Source organism: Mus musculus, chromosome 2, assembly GCF_000001635.26.
Source record: "Mus musculus strain C57BL/6J chromosome 2, GRCm38.p6 C57BL/6J".
Lineage (NCBI taxonomy): Eukaryota > Metazoa > Chordata > Mammalia > Rodentia > Muridae > Mus > Mus musculus.
In genome coordinates, this window is record NC_000068.7 from 77467834 (window position 1) to 77495108 (window position 27275).

Genomic DNA, 27275 nt, shown 5'->3' on the forward strand with positions numbered 1-27275 from the left:
AAACTCCCAACCACCTTTTTCTTCTGTTTGGGTCACACGTAAATAATACTTTCCATTTCTTGTTGTGAAGATGGTGAGGAGTGTAGCCAACTGCCTAAGAAAGCATCGCAGAGAGGAGCTACAGGCAACCAAGTGCTCCCTAAAGTAAAGCCCAGATATCTACCTGAGACCAGCGGCTATTCACACCGAGCCTTCGGGTGCTCAGCTTAGAATTTCTATCTGTCCTTAATTACATATTGAATGAACGTGTAGCTGAAATCCCAAGCCACAGAAATCACGTGAGAACTTTTCTTATTGTTAACGATTCTGGCATCAGTCTTAACTGAAGAAATTTATATCAAGGGAAGAAGAGAAATGCAGGAAGTCTTAGCAGTCTTCCGTGAGGCCCAGGTGGCAGGGAACGAAACCTTCAGGTGGAAAACAACCGACAGCAGACTTGGAGAAAACGCTTTTTATTTAAAGGGCCATTCACCAAAGAATTTGGGAAGTGAGCAGAAACCCGTCCAGTGTTTTTTAGAGCTGTATTACTATCTGATTAGCCGAGCGTTCACTGGGCATAGACCACAGCTGACAGTGAGTCAATGGTGCCAGTGGGTTTCTCTTGAGAATGGACGGTGAGGAGCAGGGGTGGGCGTTGTCCCTTCATTCTAACGCTCATATTTACGTTCTGTGCACGGCCATATACAGCGGAACATACCATTCCAAACGTGGCTGCAAACAAGTGAATGCTAGAGTCCATGTCATGAGAGGCATCTCTACATTTAGAGAAAAGCCCGAAAAAAACTAAATCACGTCCAATGGCTGATTTCCTCCTTAATTCAATATGGAGTCTGACTCGTCTATAAAAATTGGTATGCTCGCTTAAATAAAAACAAAAAACAAAACTGTTCTTTAAATGTAGTCTATTGTTTCTCCCAGTGGTAAAATTTAGTGTGTGTGTTATACTCACTCCTGAGCACATATGTTTGCATGTATGTGTGTACCCATGTGTAAATCAGAAGTTACTGTGTATTATCTTCCTTCGTTCCTCCTCGTCGTCGTCCTCCTCCTCCTTTTGATACAGGGTCTATCACTGAACTCAGAACTAGACTTCTGGCCAATGAGCTCCAAGCGATCTCCCTGTCTCAGGGGCTGGGATTACAAACTGGAGTCAGACTCTGTTTCTCACCAGTGTGGCAGATGCTTTCATGGAGGAAGCCATCTCCCCTGCCCTGAGTTCTAAGTTTAAAAACCAGTCCTAAAGTTCTCCATGTGTCTATTTAAGATAGAAGGGACTGCTGCGTTCATGTTCTCAGGCTGGCCTACCACGGAAGCAAGGTTCTAAAGAATTTAATGAGTAGCTACTATATACCTCAAAGAGGTGACTGGATTTTTAAGAGCTTTGTTTAATGGCAGCTATTGAAGAAAACTTTTAGCACCCCATGTCCCTGTTCCGTGTAATCACGCTATATTTCTGTCATGTTGAAGCAAAAAATGTTCATCATTTTGTCAGCTCTGTCTGGGAAACAGAGAATTACCTTCTCAGGCCCTGGAGATTTATGCTTTTAATTACCTCCTATCTGCTTCGCTACCCTCCAAACCTAAGAATCAATATAAATAGTCTTATTTATGGGAAAAAAATGTAAAATGTTTGACAAAAGCTGGCTCTCACTTTCTAGATTCTCATTGGACATTATTGATCCCTTCTGTTTGGGGCATTACACCTTTGTTCTTGACAGGATTGGTTGGGTTCTCAAACTCACGATGTTAATTTTTCTAATAATCCTTATTGCTTAACAGCAGATGTAAATTTTACAGTAAGCATTGCAGCTCCTGGATCAGCAATGAGACCACGATCCCCTCCGCAGCATCTCTTTACTCAATCACCTACTGCCAGGCTCAGCGGAAGTCCGACCTTGTGGAACCCCCACACCACAGATTGACATTTCAGTGAGGGAGGGGCAAGTTTCTTTTCTCTCTCTCTCTCTCTCTCTCTCTCTCTCTCTCTCTCTCTCTCTCTCTCTCTCTCTCTCGCTCTCTCTCTTCAGTAGTAGCTATGTTAGCACAGGTGAAATGTAATAGACTAAGCTTATCCCTGGATGTATGTGTAGCCATTGCTCCAGTTCATGGGGGATAGTTCCAGAAGCTTCCTTGAGTGGCAGATTCTGTGACTGCTGAAGTTCCTTATATAAAACAGTGACATGGGATTTGAATATGTCCTCCTATATTCTTTAAAGCCATCTCCAGAATATTTAAATTAAAATATAAATTCTGTGCAATGGCTCTTACACTGTACTGTTTAGGGAATGAAGTTGAGGAGAGCAGCATGTGTTTGTGCAAGATTGTGGGGCTGGAGGGAACATTCGAACCTTGCTTGGGGATCCCCTGAGTATAGAAGGCCTACTTTATATAATTCATATGCAATTACACAAAGGAAGCCATAGGGGACTGGCTGTCTATCCCAAGCACTGTCATGAGCAATGGAGTAGATGTGTGTAGGTGGTTGGCAGTCGTTAGATGCATATACATGAGGCAGGGGACAGTAACATATAGCCTTGATGCCTATATAAGTGGCAGTGACCTTATGTTGGGGACAGTCAAATATCAGAAGATAAATTTTCCGAATCGAAAGCAAAGAATCTGCTTAAGGAAAGAAAAGACTTAATTAAAAACACTACCAATGCTGAAGACAGATCGGGAAAGCAATGTATTTGTTACTCCAGTGTGGCAGAAGGCAAGAAAAGGGAGAGGCATCGGAGAAGACAAGACCTTGGAGAATGAAGAAAGAGGAAAGGTAATGGTTTGGAGGAGAACACGGAAAAGAACAGGGAAGACATATTTCAGAGATAAAAGATAACTCAAGGACACCAATAGCAAGTTGCAGAATTCCCTGGAATACTGAATGTACTGGAGTTTCATAAAGCCCTTCCTAAAGCCCTTCCTTGCACGCCAACTGCTTGCACTGGTTTTGCTAAAAGGGACATTTGCTAAGGTTATGCCTAACCGGGTTCCAGGCTCTTGGGTGATTTGATTTCCTAGGAAGGGCATCTGCTGCAGGGGCTTGGTGGTGTCAAACGACAGCTGGTGGAGAAGGACAGTCGGGTCTGGTAGCCAAGAGATGGAGGACCCACCAGCAGCATGTGGGAAGGAAATTTATGTGGGGCCCAGAGCTGTGGCTTGGTCGCCAGCCCCGTGACTGTGGAGGATTCTGTTGGGTGGGCTGCAGAGACCTCCAGTGCCCCTGGCAGACACGGCAGGAAGGCTTCTTAATTGTTACATGGATGAAGTTTGTTTACAGAAGGCAGTAATGGTGGCACTGTGAGATTTTTATCTGCAAAAGAAATCAGGAGGCAGGAATAAGACTTACAATGGGCCAGGGAGGAGAGAGCAGGCAGAAAGACCGGAGGGCCCAATCTGGGCGAAATGAAGGTAGCAAGATGACAGAGACACAAAACGAGGGTGCCAGGCTTGCGCAAGTACCAATCACCTGCTAACTGTGGTCCTGGGAATTGCCACCAATCTCTGAATGACTGCGATTTTCAAAATGTCAGAGGTTCACAGTCAAGAATAGGAGAGTGAGGCCACCCTCAAAAATGTTCACACAAATGTCTGGCCTCCCTACCATTTTATCTCTGAAGCAAACCTTTAGTTTCCTGTCTGTCTATGATATTCTGAGGTCAATCAATGAAATGGCATGAGGTCACCTCTTTACATCCCCAGACAGGAAGACATAAAGCACAGCAAGACAGAGCGCTAAAATTTAGAGATGCTGGCTAAACCAAAGCCGTACTGGGACCCAGACAGAGCAATGTCAAGAAAACCCACCGACTCACAAACGCCATGAGGTAAATAAAATGAAGAGAACGTGGACTATGGTGGGACTCAACGCTGAAGGTGCTAAGCAAAAAGCAGCACTGTAGATTTTGCAATCGGACCGGGTAAGGCCATGTTAGTAATGAGAGCCTATGGCATTAGCATCATGCATCATAATTTGTGGCCTTGATGACCAATTCCAAAAGTTTTAGGATCGATTCCTGAACCAGAATTGAGTCTGTAGAGCTCAATTAGATCGCTGTGCTCTTTCGCCAGATTCCCTAAGAAGTATGAGGATCTGGGTGAGATGAAGATCATGCACGGTGAACTGGGTTGTGTGATGTTGACGGCGATGATGATGACGCCAACTCTAGTGGACCTGCTGTAATGTCATGTGAAACTCCATTTGTATTTTTTTTGATCCTCCTACTGCTAGTCTCTAATGAACTGAAATTAATATGCAAATTAAAATTTATTTGTGATCTCCCAACTTCCGACCTAGCCCCAAAGGGAAAAGAATGTCCTCCTCAAGGCATTATTCTCAAAGTGAATGCTAGGACTGGGCTCACCTCCGGAGATGACACTGTCCAGCTAATAGGTACAGATCCCTACTCAGGCTCATCAGTTTATAGTCATCCTCCAGTTGTAGTACACTCACCTGACAAGGTGCACGACAACGTGAGTTTGGCTTACCCTAGGTTAGGATTTAAAGAGAAGATGAGGAGGAAGGAAAGAGGAACTGTCACCTGCACATATTTGTGCAGAGGTCCTGGACTCTCTTGGAAAGTGTATTCTTCCAGGACGGCAGTGCCTGCCTCTGGCAAAGTTAATGGCGTCAACTTGTAAAGGTTCACTTGGGAAATGTTGGTGATTAATGCTTGCTCATTTACATAAGGCTGTGTTGTGTAAATAAAGCTGTAGCCTTTTGCTTTCTGACAGTGGAGTTCTATTGAGACGATAAAAGCTGGACAAAGTGGGCTGCCGAACCCTTAAACTAGGTCGCTCTGAGCTTTACTGCGCGAGGCCTACCCTGGTATGTTTTATGTGGGCTATGGAGAACCGTGGAGTGCAGTCTGTTTACTGTGCAAATTTGCCTTCCAGATCTTTCAATAAACGTATTTTCTACACTGAAGACTGAAGCCAATTCAGTCTCAGGCTGATTTAGAAATGTTATTAAAGGAAATAAGGATGAGCATCTTCTTAATTCTTGCATTAAAATGTAAATAGGGTAATTATAAAATAATAAACTTTCTCCCCCAATAAAAAATGCTCAGTTAGAGAGCTCAGTTATGCACATTATAAGCACCATTACTAAACACTGGGAACACATAGATGTCACATTTCTAAGTTTGCCATCCAGATTTTTTTTTGTTTGTTTGTTATATTGCCTAGAATCCACGCATGACTCAGAAATCTCATTACTGTCTTTGTTCTCCCCAGAGCTGATGAGCGGTGACAGGAAGCTGGTGGTCGCCCGCTAACGCACATGCAGCTGACCCGCCCACGTTAGCGCAATGGGGGTGGGGGGGATGATGGTGAGCAGGACTCAAAGGGGTGAGAGATTTGGGGATGTAGAGAGAAGAGTCTCACCTCACCCCACATGACCCATGGAACAGATGAGTTTTTGATTTTGTTTGTTTGTTTTGTATTTTGGTTTTTCAAACAGGGTCTCATGCTGCCCTGGTCTCACACTCACTCTGTAGACAAGGCTGGCCTTCAACTCCTGGTTCTCCTCCTCTTCCTCCTCCTCCTCCTAGTTTTGGGATTGCAGGTGTGTGCCACCATACCTGGCTTCCATGACACAGTAGAAAAGTAGAATGCTGAGGTCTTAGCTGCCCTATCTGTGAGGCAGATGTGTTTATGTCATGTTCTGCTAATGACAATACCATACAGATTATTTTTAATCACAGAGCTGGAATGGTCCATTTTAGTTGCTATCATAGAAGAGAAAACTAAGGCACACAGTGTGGTTATCATTTTCCACGTTCAGAACCAGGACTTAAACCTGTGTTCAAGAACTCTTTTTTAAATCTATCTATCTATCTATCTATCTATCTATCTATCTATCTATCTATCTATCTATCTATTTATTTATTTGAGACAGTGTCTATGTAGCCTGTTGGTCCTTAAATTCTGAGAGATCTGTCCACCTCTACCTTTGCATTCTGAGCATTGATTAAAGGTGTGTGTCACCGTGCCTGGCCCTCCAGGACTCTGAATGAGTGGAAGACCCGTTACTTGTAGTTTTCTAAGTACGGACAGACCCCAGACAGACTTAGTTATCATTTGCTGGTAGGGAATGTCCCACTATCATCCAGGAGGGGTTCCGTTAAGCCTTATACCAAAGTCGGATGACAGGAAATAGTCTTGTAGGCACGCCTGCAGATTTAGGGGCAAGACATCCAGATCCTAGTTCTGGGGGCTACTGACTGTGAAAATACATGCAGTGCTCCTAAGTGGGAGACAACCTACAGGCTCACCTAGAAGGCACTGGTCAAACCGCCAATGGACGTGCACACAGGCTGGTACTAAGTAAACAGTATGGGACATGGAGACAGAGGCTGATGACGTCACTGTCTACTGTTTCCATAGGAGACGATCATAAGTTAAAGGCAACCCGAATGCATTATCTTGTAGTTGGTCATCAGAAATGGGATGTGAGTCTCTCTGGGCTAAAATGAAGGTATGGGTAAAACAGATTCTCTGATGGAGCTTTCTGGGATCTGTGCACACTCCTTGGCTTTCGGAACCTTCCTTTATCTGCAAAGCCATCTCGAGCAAGCACATTCTTCTTATAATGGACCATGACCGACGGCTTCTTCTGTCTCCTTCCCCTTTTAAGGAGCCTTGTACACTGGGCACACGAGAAAGTGGTGGGTGATCTTTCCGTTTTAGAGACAGAAGATACCACCTTTAATTCTGTCTGCTAACTTACATATTAAGAGGACACAAGCATTGTTGTCTACCACATTCATTTGCAAACAAAGGGGTTAGGGACAGCGTTGTCAGGTGAGGTGGGGAAATGGCTCATGGTAGTGTGTCTGCCTTGCAAGCAAGAGGACCTGAGCATACATGGAAATCCCAGGTATGGTGGCGCTGTGCTGCAGGGCAGAGCCAATCAGATCTCTGGAGCTCATTGGTCAGATAATCTCGCCAGAAAAAGACAAGCTCTGGGTTTAGTGAGACACCTTGTCACAAGAAAAAGGAGGGGGAGGGAGATTGAGGCTATCAAGCTCTGACCTGCTCACTCTTACTGACAAGTGTGCATGCATGCCTGCACACACATGTACACACACATATACACACACACATACATGTTCATGAACACCATAAAAACTAAACAAGCAAGGGCAGAGGAAAATTTATGTTACTCTATGTGTAAGAAAAACAGAAAGATACTCACATTTAGGTATAGATCCGTAAACAAAAGCTGGCAAGTTATATAAAAAGTACTAAGGTGTTGCTAACAATCAGGAACGGCAAGTAGGGCTTGAGAAGTTAGAATGGGTGAGGTTTTTAAGATTTATTTAACTTTATGCGTATGAGTGCTTTACCTGCATGGACGCAAGTGCACTAGTGTGTGCAGTACCCAGGATGGCCAGTAGAGAGTGCCAGTTCCCCTGAAATTGGAGTTATGGAAGGAGCTGGGAATGGAACCCAGGTCCTCTGCAAAAGCAACGAGTACTTTTTACCGCTGAGCCATCTATCCAGCTCCAAGATGGAATGATTTCTCAATTGATTACTGTAGATTTTGTCATAAGTAATGAAATCATGAAGTGGAAAAATCTTCAAAATTTATGCATGAGGATTTTTTTTCCTTCCTTCCTACGTGTATTTTAAGAAATGGCAGATTTAAGCCAGGCGTGGTGGCGCACGCCTTTAATCCTAGCACTCGGGAGGCAGAGGCAGGTGGATTTCTGAGTTCGAGGCCAGCCTGGTCTACAGAGTGAGTTCCAGGACAGCCAGGGATACAGAGAAACCCTGTCTCGAAAAACAAACAAAGAAAGAAATGGCAGATTTGTAACAATAGAGAAGGTTTGGGGGACTTGGGCATATTCGCTCTGCTGCTGTCTTTGAAGTCTGGGGAGAACTGATAGCTCAGGGATGCTGAGGTGTCAAATGAATTAGCATCTTCTTTCCCTCTGTTTACTCAAGGTTCATTTAAATTCTTCAGGGTGGAATTTTATGAGGTTCTGAACATTTGCTAGACTTTGGTTGAAATCACACTAAATATAACTGTTCACATCATGGCCTGCTTGCTTCTCTGCTTTTCCAGTGAGTGGAATTTCGTTGTCTGTACTGTGTAGAATTATGAAAATGTCACAACCATGGTATATATGAAGAAGGATGTCTCTTATCTTTTTACTTCTAAAAACACATTGAATCTGCTTTTTGCAAAATGGCTTTTTGAGTTCAGAAGCTTAGGAAATTTCACAGCCAAGATAGACTCTTCAGATTCCCATCTGCAGTGGTAACTGGCTTTACCTGGTAGTTGAATATTACCAGATTTCTAGTATATATATATATATATATATATATATATATATATATATATATATATATCAGAATCTCTGATGGAGCTCAGATTTTTATATATATTCTACTTAGATTTTACCCTTGCTTTGTATCTTTTTAGCTCTATGTTGGCTAGTTATAATCATTTTCCCTTATGTTTTTATGAAGTGGAAACATAACTTGTATAATAAGTTTTTAGTGAGACTGAACATACACAATGACACATGATAGTTCTTGTCAAAGATAACAATGGTCTCCCTCAGCATTCACTGAATTCTTTTTCCCGTGTTCTAATTTTCAAGTGTTTCTGATGAGGAACTAGAATTGGTGGGATCAAGTACAGAGCAGCACAGGCAAGGCTGACTGTGCAGAGAACATCTTGATTTTTATGATCAACCACTTGTCCTAGTGTTTGAGTTTGAAGCACTGAACCTTAGTCACTCAGAAACTGGACGCCCTGGAGCCTGTGGGCCGCCAGGAGGAACCGGTGCTCAGCTGCCACGGAGCACACCAATATGAAGAGGCTTATTTGTATTCAGACCAATCAGCATCAGCTCCACACACTTCAGAGAGCAACACAAAGGTGATACTCACATCCGAGTTAAAGCGAAGCTGACAGACGTTACAGGAAATAACTTGTTTCTTCTTCGGGGGAATGGAGACTCCAAATGTGTGGTTAATGACTGCTTTCTGCACAGGGTCCATCTGAAGAGCAAATGATTAAAAACAGAAAGTCAAAATCACCTTCACAGGAGAGACAGCACTGGGGGCAAATAAGACGAGCAGAACCACTCCTAGAGGTTTTAACTCTTAGTTCCCAGCTGAGGCTACCCAAGACTCTCCCTCACTAGTAATGTTCTTGTCTCCCGGAATTAAGAATAAAAACCAAAGCAAAACACAAAGTGGTAACACAAAGAAGACCACAAGAGAACCACCACATGCCTTGTAACCCAGTGTCCATGAAAGAAGGCCTGAGGTATTTTAAAGAGTCTACTACAAAGCCCCGCGTGTTAGGGTTAAAATGAAGTTGTGAAAGGTTTCCGTGGAGGAAGCGCTAATACTCAGCAGGTCTCGGATGACCTCAGGGACAGTTACCACAGATATATTTAACTTAAGTTTTGATTTATGGCAAAGTTGTAAATGTCAGGCTCTTATTACAGATCAGAAAGTGTGTACTCTTTATTTTAAAATAATTTATTAGCTTTCATGTTCTATGGATTGAAATTCACTGTTCTGGAAAGTATATTACAAATGAACACTCAGATGCATGTAAGAGATTGGCTAATACACAATCCTTGTTTAAATATTGATCACAAGCAAGGTTTTGATTTATAGCCAGTGACTCCTTTTGGCTTCCATAGAAAACATACATATTTGGAAAAATGTACAGTAATGAAAGTGTTCAGCCACAGAGAAACTCATGGTGTAGAGCCATCACGCTTAGGGGAAGTAAGGATTCTATGTGCAGAGCAGATAAAAAGAGCTAAGTGGTGATTCTCTTGCACAGCCCAGATGTTAATCCTTCGCATTAACATCAGACAACGAGAGGTTCACAGGACAATGCAGAAGCGAAGCCAAGAGTTACTCATCGACAGGTGTGACGTGAACCAGGACAGGTCAACTGACACGGCCACCTAGGAAATCTCCCCAGCTCAGGGTTTAACGTTGGATTAGATGATGACATTTATGAGACAAGAAATAAACACTGTCGCTGGTCATGCTTATAAATCAACGAAGTCTAACACTAGCACTTAGGAGAACTGATACACAGCAAAAATAGAGGGCAGAATTACAGTTATAAGGGATGCCTAAGAATAATAGAAGCCATGTATGTATGGTATATATGTAAAACACAGGGGTGGAAACGAGGTAAATACAGTGTGCCCCTCTCTGAAATTCTCCAGAAGGAAAATTCAAAGTCATTGGAATTAGCCTGCTCTTGTGTTACAAGTTTGAGAGTTGTGGAGGCATGATAGTAAATGAACTGCCACTATACAAACAGGGGTGCTGGCTTGAATGTACATTTTCTGGAGTGGTGGGGACGGTCTCACATCCTAACCTAGGGCTTCATGAGAGCTATCCAATCATTACCACTGTGGTATGTCGACAGTCCTTGATTTTACCTCGTGAGAAGTCAACAAAACAGAACTAAGCCGAGCAAAAACAAACCACCATCAGGCAAAACAAATCCCACAAGATCAGGGAAGAAAACATTAGGTATTTATTTTGTTTGGAGATGTTTATATCTAAATACTTTCTGCTGGTTCCTATAGATATATCAGAGTATCAATTTGTATTAGGCTTAAAAATAAAACAGTCTATTCGGCAGTATTAAAATGCCCCCAATTTTAAAGTTAACAAACGAGCCTTTTATTGAGATAGTTTTTATTCTCAGACTTCCTGTTGGATGATATCTACCAAACTCTAAGTCATGCATGCCTCTTTGCTCAACCTTGCTGTAGGACTACACTCATGCTTCATCTTTTGCAAGGTGCTTTTAAAGAGACATAAATAATAACATCCTTTAAGCCACATCTAGAATGTACATTTTCCCCTACCACTCACTTTAAAAGGGTATCAAAAATTAACCTTAAAAATAAGAATTTCCATTGCTGAAAATAAACGCACGTGTCCTCGTTTTACCTATGGTATGACACACAAGCACACATAAAATACGAACTTAAAATATGCTACTTTAAAATTTTTAGTGAGCCAAGATCATTAGGGGTGGATCCAACACAATCCTTAAATAGAAACATTCCCCTTACATTTTTTCAAAGAACTCCTAATATAACTGCATCCTGTTCCAATCTGACACTAGTATCACCCCAGCTTGAAGACATTGCTTCCTCTTCTCCATCCCTAAGGGAAAGTCACGGCTGAACACTCCACACACAGAGGCAGACAAGTTCCCAGCCACCTGTACCCCCCAGAGCATGGTAAGGAGGTCCGTGCAAGACACTGGCACCAGACTTGGCCTCTGTAGTGTGTAAGATCCTAGCTTTCCTTACAGAGTCAGTTCAGTTGTGACAGCAGTTGTAAGGGTTTCCTGGCCTCCGGCTTTGCTGCCTTCCTTTGAACCACGACTTGCAGCTAGCCATATCAGAGTCTCTCCCCTGATGTCTTAGTCACTCTAGTTTCCAGTGAAATGCGACTCATCTCCTTACAAGAATTTTCAGAAAACACCCATGTTTTCCTCTTGTCTAAATCCCTTCTATCTTTCTCATAGATGCCTATTTTGGTGATGAACCCCAAATGCCAGTCAGGATTGAGAGGTGCCCAGGGGGCCGTTTCCAGAGAGGACCAGCTAAGGGGAAGGGGACCCATCCTAACATGAGTGGCAAGACTCAATAGTCTGGAGGACTACGGTAGCGATGGAGGGCAAGAAGGAAACCCTCCAGCAGAGCCTCTGTTTTCTCCTCTCTGCCCATCAGGGTCCAGCTGCTCGGCCGCTGAAGCCTCCCTGCTGTAACAGACTGAAACCTAAACGAATCTCTCATCCTGTGGCTTGAATAGAATACGCTCAACTTGGGTTCCGTGTATGACCTCTTACTGGTGGCATTAAGGAGATAGACAGTGGAACCCTCAGGAGGTCGGTCCTGGCTGGAGGAAGGTGACCACTGGGCACCTGCTGTGAAGGCTATACCCAGCTCTCAGTCCCCCTCCCACCCTGCTTCCTATCTGCAAGGACGAGTGTAGCCTCTGCTGTACCATCACAATATTTTGCCTCACCCCAGACACAGAATAAACAGAGCCAAGGACTGCTGAGAAAAACCTCAGAAACTGCTCTAGACTAGAAAAGTTACCCTTTAAAAGTTGTGTTTTCTCTGTGGGTACAAAGCAGAAAAATAACTGTGGATCCCCCATTTAAGTTGCTACCCCAGGGTCTGTGCCTCAGAAACAGAAAGTCTAAAAACATCTCTAAGTACAGTTTTTAATTCAAATATGATTTGTTGGTCCTGTGGGTACAGATGCTCTCGCTGCCCAGTCTGTTGGATCCCTTGGGACAACTGCTGGTGCTCTGGACCCTCACGTCTGAACGAAGGACCCTGATGGGCAGAGAGGAGAAAACGTCTGAAGGAATGCCTAACTTATGGGTGAGATTTAACTTTGCAGCATCATAAGAAGGTTTTCAGATTTTCAAAATGCAGGAAGTGATAGTATTCGGAAGTTTTGTTTCATGTCTTCCGCAATGTTCTAAAATTTAGATGAAATGGTTACTGCTACATGCACTTTTTTTTGTTTGTCTTACTAATCGGCCGCTTTCTCTATGTCTCTCAGAAGGAGATCTGTCCAGCCTGTCGGTGTATGCGGTGAACCTGCTTGCTCTGGGTGGAATGTGACCATCAGCACGCGACTCAGAGCTGCCGCCATCCTCCCTGGAGGGATGGAGAGCCTACAAGGCTCATGGGGCTTCTGGGGGTGCAGGAGCCTTCATGGCTATCCTCTCTGAGGTCGCTCCCTCCTGAAAGGTTACATAAGGAGTACGCAATGGACTACGGTTGGGAAAGCGCTTGCAAGTTGCCCAGGGTGCTCTTGAGTTTCACATTTTCCAGGCATTGTGATTCCCATGTGGTGGGAAGGACCCCTTGAGGAGTAAATAACTCCGATGGACTTATTGACAGGATTGGAACAATAAAGTCAGACAGAATCTATTCCGCAACAACTGGGACAAGAGGATGTATCTTTACATCGCCCCAGAAAGTCACACAACAGTGGCAATTCTTCCATTATTCATACAGTAACTTCCAGAATAAATAATGCATCCTAGATTAATAAAGACCTTCTCATAAACACTAAAAAGTCAAGTAATTAAATTAACAAATGAAAAATTACATATGTATGAAAGACTTCATATATACCACATTAAGGTAAATTATTGAAGGAATCGCAATTACACACCAGAGCAATATTTTAAAAGATTAAATTGGCAGTTCATAGGCATTTAATTGTTAAAAATGAATGCTTTCAACAATATTATTAAGTGTAAGATGTAAATTTTAAGTGACCAGATGCTTGTTACTTAGTTAGGCCAATTTAGCTCATGCTATTTCTGTTTACACAGAAAAGTCTGCGGATGGGGGCAATTAGGATCGACTGGAAAATAATCATAACAAAGCTTTCAGGAGGAAAAAACAAGTAAATCAAATGCCTGCCACACAGCTCCAGCTACCAGAGTCCCTTACCTGGCAGAACTTATTGGTCCCAAATAAGCCTCTTCTTTTCTAAAAAAAGTAAAAGTTAGAAGTAACCATCTGGTACTCTGAGAAGAATGTGCACAGCCACGCGCATTGACATGTTTTAGAAACCCGTTTCTCCAGTTCATGTGAGTGCAGACGCTGGAACGCTCGCTACCTACAGAGTAGTGAGGCTGAGCGCTCTGCAGTGAGTCTCGGGAAAACCAACGCAAAACTTATCAGTGCCCATTACATGATAGGTAATGAAAATGGATGGGGTGGTGGCCGTCATCAGGAACTCAGAAGGCAACTGGGGGCCACAGATGGAAGAAATAACTACTGGTTGCTGTGCTATAAGCCGAAGTAATGAAGCTGGCCCCATCACCTGTCTACTGCATTTTCAGCATCAAAATGAGAACAAACATCCCTTTGGTATATTCATCAAGATCATGAGGACCACAAACCTATACGAATATTTTTTAAAGACCATTACTTTCCCTGAATATAGCAAAAAGTAATTTGCAACTGCATGGGCTAAGCAATCACTTGGAGACGGGTGGCCGTGGAGGGACCCAGACAGAGAGGTAGCACAGGCTGAGCGGTGGCCGCTTTCCGCTACGGATAGGCAGGGTCTCCAGGGCAGTGATCAAGGGCTGGGCCATACTTTAGACACTGGATGGGTTCTCTAGGTAGAACTTCAATAGAATCAGACGTTTGTTCAGTCATCCCAATACTTTTGAAGAGGCTGAACCTGAGGTTTTATCCGATGTCTTTAAACAGTTTAGCTATGGAGGAAGGCTGAGACTAGGGAGAGCCCGGGTGCTACCACCCTAATAAGTGGGAGATAGTGTTCCAGAATTATAGGGGCTTTCTTTTACCCATGCTGTTCTTAAGGCAATTGCATCTTTAAACCAATCATGGATTTTTGGTAATGTCCCTAAAACCATTTGGTGAGCACAAATTACCTACACAGTTCAGTATGTCCATTGTTATCAAATAAAATTAGAAGCCAGGGGTTCAGTGTATGTGTGTGTGTGATATATGTGTGTGATATATGTGTATGTGTAATGTGTATGTGTATGTGTATGTATATTCCACCCACTAAACATTTCTGGAGTTCTAGTGTGGTTCAGATAATGTTCCTGTCTGCATGGAGAAATAGTCAAAGATGAGAGAGAACATGATTTTAAAGTTGAAACGTGAGATGGTATAATGTATTTAATTGGAATCTGGAGGGTGAAAGTCACCATTAAGCAAAAATAAGAAGACATGGGAAAGAAAGACAGACAGAAAAAGTGGTCTGTTTTGCATGGCCCTTCCAAGCCTGGGCTCTGTGCTCCCTCTCTGCTCTTCTCATCCTGCTGGTATCCAGGAGACTCCTCTCGTGAGTGACAGCAGTGTTGCCCTGCATGGCTATTGGCTTTGTCATTCCTTCCCCTAGCTGCCTAGTAATGGTGACAACATCGGAAGCACTGCTGAGTTCTTGGAGACTTACTCAACCTAGGGCACACGGAAGGGTGAACTCAGTGCCCTCCACCAGAAGGTAAAGTGGATCACTTAGGATTTTCTGCCACACAGAAGAACCCAGGACTCTGAGAAAGACCATCACTGACCACCCTTATGTTCTCAAGTTCTGGAGTCAGGCGTCAAGCTTTAGCAAGGCTCTCTCTCCACACTTACCCTAGTGGAGGGACAGTGCAGAGGGCAATGGGACCACACAACACCATGGCACAGCATGAGTCTAGAGCCAGAATCCAAGAGGCATCTACCCATGCAAGTGTCTCCAGAAAGAAGAGAAAGACTTTTCTCTTCTTGATTCTGCTCTTAATATACCCTCCCCCACTTTTTTTATTGAGTAACTTTTGGAAAACCATATAAAACTTGGGATTTTCTGCCCTCTTTCCGAATCATAGCTATTCAAACAGCACGTAGACAAACACTCTAAAAATACTTAAGGGATTACTAGTTAGCAGGGGCAGTCATCTTTTGCACCTGTCTTCCCTTTACTACAACAAAGAGGACTTCAGCTACTAAACCCTGTGGTTTAGGGCCTTCTGGAAGTTTGGCTACGCATCAGCCTTTGAACTGTGACATTATCAAATTACTGTAGCACACAGAGAATAGCCACTCCTTTTCATCCCTTTCTTTCTCAGGAGCAGACTTAGGGGGAAAATATGTGACAAAGAGTCTCATTACATTTCAAATATTCATGAAATGACACATTTAAAAGTGGTGGCTGCTTTATTGAAGAGCAATATCCCTCTCAAGTTACTTTAAAAAAAAAGAGAGACATGAAAATCCAAGGAGAGTTTCTTGGGAACACATGTGTCAGTGGGGGAGAGGACACAAGAGGGGGTGATGGGTAAAAATGGCTAAAATTCATTACATATGAGGATGAAAGTGTCAAGAAGCAAATCACCTCCTTTAGATGGCCTGGTCTCTTCCTCAGTCCTGTATGCGTAGGGGCTCTGAGAGCCAACAGGCACAAGTCCACGGACAAAGATGGCTTGGCATAAGGAAAAAAAAATAGTCTTCATCTATTTTGAAGAAACATTTTTGTAAAGACGACTCGCCTGCATTTTCTGGTAGTTTTTCTAGAATTCCATACAGAATATTCTTAAACTAAATTTTTTTAGGTGTTAGGATTCTTAAAGGTTAAAGTTTTTCTTTTGTAAACAAAATAAAATATAGTAAGATAAAGCAAAACCACACTGGAGTTGACAAGACCAACAAATAGAAGGACAGGGGACCAAGAGAAGGCACAAGAATCAGAAACCCACTCATCCACACTTAGCAGTTCCATTAAAACCACCGAACTAGAGCTGTAACAGACATGCAGAAGACCTGGTACAGACCCATGCTTGCTGCCTCTCTCTCTCTCTCTCTCTCTCTCTCTCTCTCTCTCTCTCTCTCTCTCTCTCTCTCTCTCTCTGAGTTCATCTGAGCTTTGACCATGTTGATTTAGAAGGCCTTGCTTTCTGGCTGTCCTTCATCCCCTCTGCCTCTTACACTCTTCCCAACTCCTCTTCAGCAGGGCTCCCTGAGCCTTGCAGAGAGGGATTTGATAGAGACATCCCTTTTAGGGCTGAGAGTTCCAAGGTCTCTCACTCTCTCCATAATGCATGGCTGTGGGTCTCTGAATTTGGTGCATTTGCTACTGGAGGGAACGTCTCTGATGATCGGTGAACAAAAGGTACTGATGTAAGTATGTGTGTGCATTCATACACACACTGTATTATGTACACATAAATAAAAATGCATATGTGATATATGATATATAATTATATATATCACATATATGTATATCAGGATGTCATTAATTGCTCTCTCTTTCCTCTTTCTCTCCTTCTCCCATTTTATTTATTTATTTATTGAACAGGGACTCACTCTGTAGTGCAGGCTAGTCTGGTACTCACTGTGCAACTGAGATTAGCTTTGAACTCATGGCAAAGCCCTGACCTCAGCCCCATGTGCTGCATTGTAGGTGTGAATCACAATGTCCAGCTCAACAGGCCATTTTTAAGCTGCTCTGGATAGAAAGAATAATTTCTAAGGTTCACTTTCAGGCAGATTTGTTGCTCTTTTTTTTCCACTGGGAGATGTTATATCGTTAGCCATGTGCCTCTCATTGACATGAACTGTCTAATCTGACAGCAGATACTTGTATGTAGCAAATATTGTCACTACATATATAAAATGTTATTTTTTTTCCTGGCTGCCCACATGCCTGGTGATTTCCCATGTTACAAAGAGATCAGGAGAGATGACTCACAGTTGTGCATATGCTGCTGTGTAATTCAAAATGTCATTATCAGTGAGCTTTTATAGAGTTCAGTTTAAACAAAGAGATGGTCGCCTTATTCCTGAGAAGATACAGGGGCCACTTACACTCACAGCCAGTGCTACCTGGATAGTGATGATCTTTTGCAAATGCTAGAGAGCCAAACTAAAGAACTGAGTTCTGCAGCACACGATTCACAATTCAGGGTAAACGTGTGCATATGAAGCGGTCTGACTGGTTGATTCCATGAGAGCGTTAGGTATTGAGTTGAGCTCCAGAGAGAACTTCTGTGTCCGTCCCCCCACCCCCCCCCCCAACCGTTCTTAAACATGTCAATGTTGAGATGTGAAAGAAAGTGTTTTTCCAACCAGGATACAAAGAACATTCTAGAGAGGTTTTCACTTTACTCACAGTGTTCCTATAATTAAAATAATTTCTGGTCAAATTATAACCACCGAATTGAAGAGATCTGTGCTCATCTGCAAAGACACTGTAACAATACTTCCTATCATATTGCTATGGTAGGCTTTTGAAAGAAATGAGAAAAATTAAAGAATCTGTAAAGGAGATGAAACTTATTTGGGATCAGTGAATAAACTAATGAGAATTTACCTCTATTGCAAAATTTAATAGCTCCACATGAGAAATAAAATAGGGGGAAAGAAGATTAATATTTTCTTATCCCCAGAGAAGTCACTTTCTTGAAAGTATTAAGTTATATTTCTCTCAATAAAATATATTAACATTTTAAAAATACACGGTTGAGAGTGAACTGTATGACACAAATAAAATACCCACGACGTTGTCACAGTTCGCTGTGCAGAGTAATGACAACAGGAACTGCTCTCACCAAGAGAATGTGAAATAAACAGGCTGTCTCCTGCCCTGTCTAGTATGTGGTCTCCTTGGGGTGAAATAAAACAAAACAATATATATAATTTCAGGAACTCAGACTAAAGAAACTTTTCATTTGAGGGCAGGTTATGAGAGTCATTGTTCTGTAGCATATTTAAGGAGAGCCATCCTAATGTTTGCAAGACAGGCTAGATAGAAGATAATCTTGAAAATTGGCTTTTATTCTCTCTCTCCCTCCCTCCCTCCTTTTCTGTCCCTCTACCTTGCCCCCTTTGTATGTATGTGTGTGTGTGTGTGTGAGTGTGAGTGTGTGTGCGCGCGCATATAGAACATCAAGTGCCCTGCTCTGCCCTGATACCCTGTTATTTCCTCAAGAAAGTAAAGGTTTCTTTACCGAATCAGATGCTCGATTATCACTAGTTTGGCTGGCCACTGAACTCCCAAGATCCACCTGTTTTCAGGCCCCCACACTGGGGTCACAGGCACATACACAGCTATTCCTGGTCCTTTAGGTGGGTGCAGGAAGACAGAGATCACTCAGGGCCTTGTGCTTGCATCTTGCTGAGCCATCCACCAGGCTCAAAGAAGGTTGGGCTTTTCTTTCAAAAATCAACACTTGAAAGCAGCTCCCAAATATACCTATTAATTTCCATAACAGACAATTCAACACCCCAAAATAAGTCTGAGGAATATTATTTAAAAATAGAATTCCTTATTATTTTTAAGGAGGTTAAACTTGTATGCATGTCACCTGATTCTATGCAACGACACTGGCAGAGGTGGTTTAAGTACGACTGGTGCAAGATCTCCAAATTCTTTGCTGAAGTGAAGATGTTTGCTGCTTTCTGTATAAGGGTTAAGGAAACATTACAAGAGCTTTCTGAGAGACCGGGGAGGCAGTCACTCATGATTTAAAAATCAATACGCCTATGGATCAACAGAGTACATTAAATAACATCCTTTCCAAAAAAACGTTCTGCCTAAACTAGTTGGAACACTGCTCAAAACTCAATGTACACAGCACAGCACTGGGAGAAATCTGATGTAATGCAGAGTGAGAGGAAAGAAGACAAGGGGAGAACGCCTCTAGGCAGGATCAAACACAAAGACTGAACCACAGGTCTGTTTGATAGATTCTTCGTTCTAAATTCAGAAGTATTTCCCTCTGTGGAACCAGTCGCTTGCTGCTCACCCTCACACTAAGAGCGTGGCAAGAGCGGTGTGTCAAGGCACCGCACACGACTGGCAACAGATCTGGAGTTGAAGTTCAGTCCTCAGAGCAGGTTCTTGTACTGGTAAAATCTCCAAGACTATCCACGTGACTGTGTTGCTCTGTCTAGTCTAGAACTTGCTTTGTAGACCACGCTGGCCTTCAATTCAAGAAATATGCAATTCAGCCTTTGACTCCTAAGTGCAATGCTGGGACCAAAGCCACACACCACCACACCCAGCATGCCTAGAATTCCCTCGTCTAAACAGAATCCTAACTGAAAACTCAACACAACAACACGACAAAAGGGGGATTCTAGCTGAAGCAGGTAGACCAGACTTGGTGAAAACCAGTATGATTTTTAACTTGAAAAAGAAAAAAAAATATTTTGAGAATTTAGTGACCTGCGCAAACCTTTTCCACTAAGAACAAATATACTACTGTAGCAAGATCGAGCTGACAAAAACTAAGATGCCAGTTAAATTTTATTTATTTTTTTATTCAATCTTGGTGGATCTTAGATAAAAAACAAAGCCAAAATGGTAATAAGACAGCACGCTGAGCACTACATGCACTCCCGAGGGCAGGAAGCAGAGGGGATGTGACTAAAGATGAGGTAGGGTCATCAACACCATCTTCCCTGTGGCCTTCTCCAACAAGGACCTAAAGTCTCAAGAACTTCTCAAAACTGTGTCACCAGTTGAGGACCAAGCGTTCATCACACAAGCCTGGGTCCGACATCTCATCTTCAATCTCTTCTGGTGGGGCTATCTGAAGCCACTGGTCCTGGAGTACCCTGGGCATTTACTTTAATCTTGCCTGCTCCTTTCTCTGATGGCGAACAAAGGAGGCGCACCCTCAGAACCGACTCTCCTGTAGCTCCTTGCGGCCTCACCTTGTCAAATGGAATGACTTAGGATTCCAATTGCCAAATAATCTCTGAGTGGTTTTATGGGCATGGGCTATCAAGACTATTTTCTATTGTGTTTTCCTGTTCCCATTATCCCTTTGTGTGATGAGTATGTATGCACTCACCACCTCACCTCAACAGAACACACCTCTGGTTCAAGTTTGTTTTTCCATTTGTGTTATAAAAATATACAATGGTTGAAAAGGAAAATAAAGAGCTGTGATAAAAATGCCCCACTTTGCTTGCAGCAGTGATAATTGCTTTATTGAATAAAGCTTTGTTAATTGTATAGCTTGACATTCAAAATTTGTTCATTTGACTTGAAATTATTTTACATGAATGCAAAGAGGCAAGTAGTTCAATCTAAAAGTAGTTTTAAATAGAACCATCTTCGTCTTCTTAAGTTTGTAAGAGAATATGGTTATTTCCAGGAAAAGAAAATTTATTATCCAAACTTCCTTCAGATACACATGAAGCCTTCTTTCTAAACAGAGCCACCACAAAATAGGGGAGAGTGGCTTCAAGGAACAAAGTCACCAATCCATCTAGTTAGCTCACACAGACAGGGCATCACCATCTTCTAATAAAAATAAAACAAACAAACAAACAAAAAATAGAAATGGGCTTGGAAGTTGGCTCAGTGACTAATGAGTTCAGATCCCTAACCCTCTTGTAAAATAACAATGCATGGTGGAATTTCCCAGTAACCACAGCACTGAGTAGGGACCGACAGGAAGATCTGATGAGCTGGCTAGCTAGCTGGCTAGTTGACAAGCAGCAGGTTCAGTTTGAGACCCCGTTCCAAAGACACACACCTGTGTCTGGTGTCCACACGGAATGGGTACACACCCTGTGGATTACTACACGTAGACAACAATTAAAGAAAGAAAGAAAACACTACATGGACAACGTGCTAAGTTGTCAGGAAACACAGCAAGTGTCTCTCAATAACAAAAGACTTATTTCAGTTGGGGCAAGGTGGCACATGCCTGTGATCCCAACACTTGGGTGGTAGAGGAAGGGTGATTGTCATGAGTTCAAGGTTAGCCTGGGCTACACAGCTAGTAAAATAAAGCAAACCAAAACAAAAACTTACCATTTTGAGCAAAAAGGGATTTAGAATGTGCCCATGCAGTAGGAAGATTTTCAGAAATGGTCCTATATATTTTTTTTTTTCATTTTCTGAAATTAGTTCTTTCAGGATGCTTGGTCCTTCGGTCCTCATGACATCTGCCTGACAATTTTATGGACCATTATGCCTCTCCCATCGCATCTAACATGTTTACTAAAACTGGTCAAATACCTGTACCTGGAAATACAACTCGCCTCATTGAAAACGTTTTGTATAATTGTTAGGGAATCACTAAGTCCCCCCCAAACAACAAAGCCATCCCCAAGCTCAATGCCTGGCCGTTATCAAAATACTTGAGTTTGACCAGCCCTCCTAAAGCTAGGGTTAAAAGCTGTCCTCTGGGAATCAATCATGTTCTCAGCAGAGAAGAATATTTCAGAGATGTGAAAGCTGAAATGGAGACTATAATCTTTTGTGATTACCCTTGAGGCTGAAGTGAACGCAAAAAGGAAAGTCTATGAATTGCTGATAATTTCCTGTGATGACCCACTCCCAGGAAATTCTGATATTGCTCTTGCACCGTAACAAAAGGACTGTTCCCCAGACGTGTAGCTTCAAAGAACTCCACATCTGGGGGTCACGAGAGCTAGTCATCCATTATGGGGGCCAGGCCTGAGAGACGGCTGCTCTCTCCGAAGACAATGGAGCGTCTGATTGCACCGGGACTCATCAGCTGTGTGGTACATACTGTCTTTCTAAAAAGTTTCGTTTTTGAAATAACTGATTAAAAAAAATATATCAGTTTTAACTTACAAAAGTCCAAAGACTGGTGCATTTTTCTGCTGCTCCTACTAGCTATGGCTAGTACATATCTTGCTGATAAATTTTTATTTGCGCAGATATTTTTATTCTGAGGAAAAAAATTGTTATGCACATATACTTACCCTAAAAGTTTGTGTCATACTTAAGATGGAACCCAGTGAGTTGTAATTACTCAGAGTTTGGGTGAAGTGATTTACATTCAGGAAAGAATGTATCTGGGGAAGGGAAGCAGGAGAGGGGGGGGCTGTTAGGAAACAGCAGAGGGCTGAGGAAGTTCTCGGAATAAAAGTTCATTATCAGTACGTGAAGGCTCACCTGGTAGGTTGACTGTTTCGGGACTCAGTTAAATCACTTCTTAAGTGGCCATTGGCCTAGTTGTGGTTTGACTAATGAACAATGTGAACCAAAGGTTCCAAAATCATTTTTAAATTATAACTGCAAACACCATCATCTTAGGGATCAATGACAAAGTCTCACAGGTAAACAGTTCTCAGCTTCCCAAGTAATTGTAAAGAAAGACAGAGTACAATCAAATTCATGGTATGTTTTTTTCTCCCTAGCCTCCACTGAAAAGATCCTTTAGCCAGCTTTCCTGAATTCACTCGTGGCCATCTTTAGTGCTTGAAGGACGTCAGGCGATTCTGGTCTGTAAATCAGGTCTGCCTTCATCTCATTCAACTGAACATACCATGAAACCAGGCACACATCTTTAAACTAGAGCCTTCATGTCATAAGCTCATGTTCTTGACCACATGCATACAATGGGTATCTATGATAATTAGGATTTCTCTGATGCAGAAGTCAGCTCCAGTGGTGAACATTATTTATTCACTGCAGTTAAAGGGATCAAAGGGATTGAAATATTAATATAAATTATGATTATTTGTAAGAATACTGCATTGCCATGTTGACTCACTTTGTAAGGATCTAATATGTAAAAGTATTTTAAATTATTCAAAATATTATTGGGATATGTTTACACAGCATTTTGCTCTCCACCAAAAGAAAAAACAAATTTAATGAACTCTAGAAATTTCCTAAATACTCAACAATACTCAGTTCTCTATGAATATAATCAACTAATATTTTCATTATATAATGATCTGGATAGGAAGGTACTATCATGTCTAGTTTTTTTCCTTTCTTTTAAATGTATGTGAATTTTTAAAATTAGATGTTTTCTTCTTCAAACTGATTTCCAGAGTGGTTGTACCAGCTTGCAATCCCACCAGTAATGGAGGAGTGTTCCCCTTTCTCCACATCCTCGCCAGCATCTGTTGTCACCTGAATTTTTGATCTTAGCCATTCTGACTGGCGTGAGGTAGAATCTCGGGGTTATTTTGATTTGCATTTACCTGATGATTAAGGATGTTGAACATTTCTTCAGGTGCTTCTCAGACATTCGGTATTCCTCAGGTGAGAATTCTTTGTTTAGCTCTCAGCCCCATTTTTTAATGGGGTTATTTGATTTTCTGGAGTCTACCTTCTTGAGTTCTTTATATATATTAGACATTAGTCCCCTATCTGATTGAGGATAGGTAAAGATCTTTTCCAAATCTGTTGGTGGCCTTTTTGCCTTATAGACAGTGTCCTTTGCCTTACAGAAGCTTTGCAATTTTATGAGGTCCCATTTGTTGATTCTTGATCTTACAGCACAAGCTATTGGTGTTCTGTTCAGAAAATTTTCCCCTGTGCCTATATCTTTGAGGCTCTTCCCCACTTTCTACTCTATAAGTTTCAGTGTCTCTGGAGTTCCTTGATCCACTTAGACTTGAGCTTAGTACAAAGAGATAAGAATGGATCAATTCGCATTCTTCTACATGCTAACTGCCAGTGGAGCCAGCACCATTTGTTGAAAATGCTGTCTTCTTTCCATTGGATGGTTTTAGCTCCTTTGTCAAAGATCAAGTGACCATAGGTGTGTGGGTTCATTTCTGGGTCTTCAATTCTATTCCACTGATCTACCTGTCTGTCGATGTATCAGTACCATGCATTTTTTTAAAATCACAATTGCTCTGTAGTACAGCTTGAGGTTGGGGATGGTGATTCCACCAGAGGTTCTTTTATTGCTGAGAATAGTTTTTGCTATACTAGGCTTTTTTGTTATTTCAGGTGAATTTACAAATTGGCCTTTCTAATGCTGTGAAGATTTGAGTTGGAATTTTGATGGGGATTGCACTGAATCTGTAGATTGCTTTTGGCAAGATAGCTATTTCTACTATATTAATCCTGCCAATCCATGAGCATGGGAGATCTTTCCATCTTTTGAGATCTTCTTTGATTTCTTTCTTCAGAGACTTGAAGTTCTTATTATACAGATCTTTCACTTCCTTAGTTAGAGTCACACCAAGGTATTTTATATTATTTGTGACTATTGTGAAGGGTGTTGTTTCCCTAACTTCTTTCTCAGCCTGTTTATCCTTTGGTAGAGAAAGGCCACTGATTTGTTTGAGTTAATTTTATATCTAGCTACTGCACTGAAGTTGTTTATCAGGTTTAGGCATTCTCTGGTGGAATTTTTAGGGTTACTTATATATACTATCATATCATCTGCAAATAGTGATATTTTGACTTCTTCCTTTCCAATTTGTATTCCCTCGATCTTCTTTTGTTGTCTAATTGCTCTGCCTAGGACTTCAAGTACTATATTGAATAGGTAGGGAAAATTGAAAGTGGGCAGCCTTGTCTAGTCCCTGATTTTAGTGGGATTGCTTCAAATTTCTCTCCATTTAGTTTGATGTTGGGTAATGGTTTGCTGTATATTGCTCTTACTATGTTTAGATATGGGTCTTGAATTCCTAATCTTTCCAAGACTTTTATCATGAATGGGTGTTGGATTTTGTCAAATGCTTTCTCAGCATCTAATGAGGTGATCATGTTTTTTGTCTTTGAGTTTGTTTATATAGTGGATTATGTTGATGGATTTCCGTATATTAGACCATCCCTGCATCCCTGGGATGAAGCCTACCTGATCATGATGGATGATCATTTTGATGTGTTCTTGGATGCGGTTAGTGAGAATTTTATTGAGTACTTTTGCATTGATATTCATAATGGAAATTGGTCTGAAGTTCTATTTCTTTATTGGGTCTTTATGTGGTTTAGGTATCAGAGTAATTGTGGTTACATAGAATGAATTGGGTAGTGTACCTTCTGTTTCTATTTTGTGGAATAGTTTGAGGAGAATTGGAATTAGGTCTTCTTTGAAAGTCTGATAGAACTCTGCACTAAACCCGTCTGGTCCTTGGCTTTTTTTGGTAGGGAGACTATTAATGACTGCTTCTATTTTTTTAGGAGATATAGGACTGTTTAGATCGTTAATCTGATCATGATATAACTTTGGTACTCCCTAAAAGAAACTGGAGAGAGCATACACTAGCAGCTTGACAGAACACATAAATGCTCTAGAACAAAAGGAAGCAAATTCACCCAAGAGCAGTAGATGGCAAGAAATAATCAAACTCAGGGCTGAAATCAACCAAGTGGAAACAAAAAGAACTATACAAAGAATCAACCAAACCAGGAGCTGGTTCTTTGAGAAAATCAACAAGATAGATATACCCTTAGCCAGACTCACTAGAGGGCACAGGGACAGTATTCTAATTAACAAAATCAGAAATGAAAAGGGAGACATAACAATATAATCAAAGGAAATCGAAAACATCATCAGATCCTACTACAAAGGCCTATAAACAACAAAACTGGAAAATCTTGATGAAATGGACAAATTTCTAGACAGATACCGGGTACCAAAGTTAAATCACGTCTATTTTTAAGTTAGAGAAAATGGCACCTCTGACCTTCTCCATCTCTCTTCCGCGTTCTGCTTGGAAAGAAGCAGAGCGTTCACCCTCCTTGCTCCCTCAGAGACCCAGCATTCCAGGCCTGTGTGACCTGGACTCCTGCCTTCCTATGGAGACAGTCATGTGCAGTCACTCCTCGGGTCAAAGATTGCTTCTCCAAGAGGTAGACTATAATAAATTAATGACTAGTTAACCTTTTAAAGGACATACATCAGTTATTGTCAATCATTTCACTGTCTGATAGCTTCCTCTCCTTTTCGGAGAAGCGCCACTTAGAGCTTCATTTGGCTCTAGGATCTGCTTACTAGAGAGCAGGTTGGTGGCTGGGCAGTGGTGGCGCACGCCTTTAATCCCAGCACTTGGGAGGCAGAGGCAGGCGGATTTCTGAGTCTGAGGCCAACCTGGTCTACAGAGTGAGTTCCAGGACAGCCAGGGCTATACAGAGAAATCCTGTCTCGAAACCCACACCCTCCCCCGAGAGAGAGAGAGAGAGAGAGAGAGAGAGAGAGAGAGAGAGAGAGCGCAGGAGGTTGGGACCGACAAGACAAACCTTCTGAATACTGTGTGTGCAAGGGAGGATGCTCTGTTTGACTTTGGGAGGATTTGTTAGGCACTTAGATTTCTGCCCCATGTGAAAAACACTGTGAAGAGTGTACGTGTCAGCCCAGCTCAGGTGAGCATGGAGGCTAGCTCTTGCTTATCTCATTCTTTTCAGGTCTAGCCCACTCTATTGGAAGAAACAAGGATTCTCAGTTCTGTCTTTCAATCTTCTGATCCACAAAGGGCTCAATCGACATAGGTAGCCTATTTCATAGACGAGCACACTTGAACAATTAACTGTCAGGTATCTCCGAAACAAGCTAACGCCCTGTAATCCTGCGTTCCATATAACATAGGCTATTTGTCATTTTGTTTCAAGCATCTGAACATAAAAGAGGAAGTTATAAAAAAAATCCTACATACAGTGAAAGCTCAATTTGTGAAAAAGTCTTTTCCCAAGATTCCTACTAAGCTCGCAGATGTGTTTTAACTCCACAGATTGCTAAATAGCTCTCCAATTCATCTTTAGCACCCTCAACGCAGCCATAAAAGCAAAGAGCCTGGAATCTTCCACAGCGTGCTGCTCATCTGCAAAGAGACGCAATGCTTAATTCTGAGCGCCAGAATCAAGGAGGAGGAAAAGACAGAAAAAGAAGGACAAGAAAAAGCAACAAACAAGCAACAACAAAAACCATGTCACTACATGGGCTCCCCAGATTTTTGGGAACCACCACAACCAATCACTGAGCATCTGGTTTAGAAAAGCCTTTCCTGGGCTGTAGAGACTGTTTTAGGTAT

The 27275-nt window shown here is 42.0% G+C and overlaps 1 protein-coding gene and 1 long non-coding RNA gene across 17 annotated transcripts in view; one reads left to right on the forward strand and one right to left on the reverse strand.

The window, feature by feature from the left end:
* Gm13944 (predicted gene 13944) overlaps positions 1–13105 on the forward strand; it is an 18295-nt gene extending 5190 nt beyond the window's left edge. The window contains exons 2-3 of the long non-coding RNA NR_040368.1: positions 12279–12404; positions 12592–13105. This is a non-coding gene — a long non-coding RNA (predicted gene 13944). The remainder of the gene's footprint in view (positions 1–12278; positions 12405–12591) is intronic.
* Positions 1–27275, reverse strand: part of Zfp385b (zinc finger protein 385B) — a 407085-nt gene that overhangs the window by 57212 nt on the left and 322598 nt on the right. For 6 of the 16 annotated variants that reach the window (XM_006499455.3, XM_006499458.4, XM_006499460.4 and 3 more), the window contains 3 exons: positions 15904–15990; positions 13494–13532; positions 8902–9012 (listed from right to left, as the gene is read on the reverse strand). In XM_006499455.3, the coding sequence (XP_006499518.1) occupies positions 8902–9012; positions 13494–13532; positions 15904–15990 (237 nt within the window). The remainder of the gene's footprint in view (positions 1–8901; positions 9013–13493; positions 13533–15903; positions 15991–27275) is intronic. The other 10 variants (NR_156435.1, NM_178723.6, NM_001113399.1 and 7 more) reach the window with 2 other exon arrangements.